The sequence below is a fragment of the Limulus polyphemus genome, unplaced genomic scaffold (genome assembly GCF_000517525.1).
Source record: "Limulus polyphemus unplaced genomic scaffold, Limulus_polyphemus-2.1.2 Scaffold72, whole genome shotgun sequence".
NCBI lineage: Eukaryota > Metazoa > Arthropoda > Merostomata > Xiphosura > Limulidae > Limulus > Limulus polyphemus.
This window is the reverse complement of record NW_013665682.1, coordinates 16,431-20,572: the sequence shown is the minus strand read 5'-3', so window position 1 is coordinate 20,572 and position 4,142 is coordinate 16,431. Positions and strand designations below refer to the sequence as shown.

General features: G+C 33.5%; 1 protein-coding gene across 2 annotated transcripts in view; it reads right to left on the bottom strand.

Annotated features, from left to right (window-relative positions):
• Positions 1-2,301, bottom strand: part of LOC106466050 (rap guanine nucleotide exchange factor 4-like) — a 110,457-nt gene extending 108,156 nt beyond the window's left edge. For both annotated transcript variants that reach the window (XM_022394540.1, XM_013926295.2), the window contains exon 1: positions 2,175-2,301. In XM_022394540.1, coding sequence (XP_022250248.1) covers positions 2,175-2,209 — 35 coding nt within the window. In that variant the 5' untranslated portion in view covers positions 2,210-2,301. The remainder of the gene's footprint in view (positions 1-2,174) is intronic.
• Positions 2,302-4,142: the final 1,841 nt, after the last annotated feature.

The window sequence follows — 4,142 nt, the reverse complement described above, 5'->3', positions numbered from 1 at the left end:
ACTGTTCTACTGAACTACAACTTATTCACTGACAGTTCTACTGAACTACAACTTATTCCCTGACTGTTCTACTGAACTACAAGTTATCCCCTGACAGTTCCACTGAACTACAACTTATTCCCTGACTGTTCTACTGAACTACAAGTTAATCGTATATCAGTTTTACTGAAGAACGAACTGATCTTTTAATAATTATACTAACCTACGAACTTAGCACCTAACAATGCAGCTACAGAATAGCGAACCGGTTCTCTAAAAGTCTACTGAATTACGAACTAATAATCTAAAAGTTCCACTAAACTAGGAATTTATTCTTTCACATTGTCATTTTTAATAATACTACGTTGATTTGGAACAGAACCGTAACATGCGCTATAAGTATTTACCCGTAGACCTTATGTCAGGATATTATTTACATTCAGATTCCAAAGAAAGTTTTAAATATCATAATCGGACATTTCCCTATTTTTTCGTTATATATACGATACCCAGTGTGCAGCTGTTTAACATTTCTGGCTTTTGTCATTATTTATCAATCTAAATTATTAACTATTGTCGCGTGTTCGAATCTTATCACCGAACACCTTTCAGCCTTGAGGACGTTATAAAGTGCAATCAATCCCACTATTCTACTAGAGTAGCCAAAGAGCTGATGATAAGTGGTGTTGACTAGCTGCTTTTCCCTGAGCCTATCACTTCTAACTTCGGAACTGGCTTGTGCAGATAGCAGTCTAGCAGTGAAATTCAACAAACAAATTTAAATCAAAGTAGTTGTAGATTGTTACGTAATTTAACAAACGTTGTTTAAGTTTATCGTTAAAAACCAGGAAGTTAAGACTGATAAAACAAAGATCAATCTGTGAAGGTTCTATAACTTCAAGTCAAAGTGAGCGAATTGTCTAGAATCACTATCAAACCAGACTAACAAATAAGGATTTAATTTACGATAAGTAAACATTAGATAAAAATATAAATTTAATAATTGATACCAATTAAAAAATTATAGAAATACATTAAAAAAATATTAAACGCTTGAGTTCAAACATGCTTAAGAAATTTCGTTTAACCTTTGCATGATGGTAAGCACACTCAGAAAATAGTCCTCCAATTTGTACGACAGCATGAGTAAAGTTCAAGTGAGTAGACCGTTATTAAGTTGTGAACTTCCGAAATAAAACTGCGGTTACTCTCAATACAAATAATACAAGTTTGCCCTTCTCCAGAACGTTCTCGTACGTTGTTAGTTTTTTCTGTTAAGTTAATTGTTTTAACTGTACGTGCATTTATCTGAACGTTTGTAATCAGTTTGTTTTTTGTTTTTTAATTTCGCGCAAAGCTACACCGTCACTAATTTAGCAGTGTAAGACTAGAGGGAAGGCAGCTAGTCATCACCACCCACCGCCAACTCTTGGCCTACTCTTTTATCAACGAATAACGGGATTGAACGTCAAATTATAACGCCTCCACGGCTGAAAGGGCGAGCATGTTTGGTGGGACGGGGATTCGAACCCGCGACCCTCAGGTTGCGAGTCGAGCGCCCTAACCACCTGGCTAGGTGTCAAGAGGACCAATGATGGTCGTTTGATCGATACGTTATCTACATGAATATTTTTACTATGCAGGATTTGTAGCAGTTTTTTTTTTTGTCCTTTTAATTTTATAAGGCAGTAGAAAAATATCTTAAAAAAATCTAATGTTTTCTTAAGCACTTTACTTTATTAAAAAACCCATTCGATCTTGTCCCACTTGATACCATAACGTTATAAATATTGTTTAAGAATGTATACCTCAAGTAACTCTTGATGAAAGAAAATGTGACAGGGTATTTCCTTTCGTAAAATTTAATTAACTATATTTCACTGACAGAACTTACTGACGTTGTAGACAGAACCTATAGACTACAGACGTAATGTTGTTACAACGGGCATCTAAGACTGCCAAGTAGAATAATTATAAATGCACTGTATAAACGGACACAGCACGTTCTGTAGCATTATTATCGGGTTTAAAGAAATAACCAATACTAGCTGTGAATATTCTTATCAGAAGGTTATAGCAGTATACTCGTATCAATGAATGTTTTTTGATAAGCTGCATAATTAAGATATTAAAATATTGGAAATAGTATTTTTTAAATTAAAACCTATAAGGAAAAACTGAAAAGGTCATAATACCTTTTATCCATTGAGCTCATCCATTCAGTGACCATTTTATTTCAAACTTACTAAACCATTCTCTCACTAGATGGCAGCATGGTCTTCTAAGTTTTCTTCCATTGTTGATTTTCACCAGTTTGTTCGTTTGTCTGTGCACAAAAGTAAAATTATATTTTACTGAAATTAAATGCATATAAAATATTCTATGTTATATCATCTTCTCTGTTAGTTCATGTCAATCATTTCTGGAAAATAATAACTACTCTTTTAAGATATCTAATCTCGTGGCCCTGGTGTAGTCAACTCTATTTCCCATGCCCGGCAGTTGGGCAAATTCAAAAATATAAGTTGTATAACATACACACGAAAGAATAAAAACAAGTAAAATGTATTAAAACATATGCTAACACTACTACTGATATATTTTATGGTAATTAAAACAACATACTTTATCGAAAAACTTATCATTAAAAAATGCTTATTATGTGTGATGAAAATCACACTGGCTTGCTTGTTTTATTTCTTTTTCACATTCCTTTTAATTATTCAATTAAGAAATTCAAATTAGTGGAGTATGAAAATATTTATTCTATTTTAAATGTGGGGCTGGACATAATGGTGAATAAAAGCCAATCCAATATTATAATTATATAAATGGCAAACAACCTTACGTTGTGGTATTAAATGCCGAAAGCCGGTGAAGCAGTAGAACGAATAGACCTAATATTTGTGATAGAAATCGCACTAGAATGCAATTTTTTTTTCATTATTCTTAAAGTAAACAATAAGCATTTCAGGTCAGAGGTGTGTAAAAATAGCAATTTAAATCTATCTTCTCTTCACATCTGTAGTCTAATGTGATTTTCAGCACGAAAATTAGGCCTTATGGTTCCATTGTTTCACTATATTTTAGTGTTTAATTCCATAAGTGTTTACTTTGCAATAATACCAGTGATCCGGCCTGACAAGAGTCGGCGATGAATGGTATTTACTACCTGTCTTCCCTCTAGTCTATCACTATTGAAGTAGGGAAGGCTAGCGCAAATAGCCCTCATGTAGTTTTGGGCGAAATTCATCAAACGTTAGTGTTCCAACTTACAAATACCACAGTTATAACTGTGGCCGGTATCTACTGCTCTTAGTCCAGAGATTTTGATACTAACCTGCTATAAATCATTGTCAATCACAACAAGACGCATGTAGTGATAGGGGATTTCAACAGTAAACATACGGATTCAATACTGATAAATAGTGATACGCCTACACATTTTTGCATTGTAACCAACACATGTTCTGTTCTTGAACTATGTATTACTTCAAAAGAATTATGTCAAAAGTACTCAGACTTTCAAGTCAGACAGAATATTGATAGATATCGTTTTCTAATATGGTGTGTCTTCGATCTCCCACCACCACCACCACCATAATATACCAATTCATGATAAAAATTATAATCTTAACAAAACAAGCTGGTCAAAATACCCAATCTTGTTGGACGAACTGCTACCAAATTCCGATACAACTAGTGCCTCGCGACCGTCTGATATTGATAAATATTGTCAGAAAATAACTGAGCGTATTACAAAAGCAATACCTAAACACAAACAATACACGCAGTACAACACAAGGAATTCACATACAATTATAACAGACATGATTAAAGAACGGTAGTAGACTACTTACACTTTACATAAACATAAGAAACCCAAACATAAATCACGGATCAACACACTCAGAAATAAAATAGACAATGAAATTAATCAATTAAAACAAGAAAACTGGGACTCGTTCTGTGCTAATCTAAATGAAGAGGATGGCCCACAATACCTCTGGAAACATCTCAAAAGAAACATACAAAACCGCCTACAAAAACATCTACAAAGTTGAAGTATTTAAGGAACACTTACCAAACATATTTAAAACACATAACGACAATAAACACGCATGTTATGTAAACAACTTCTTCGAATAAAAAAAAAAACAATA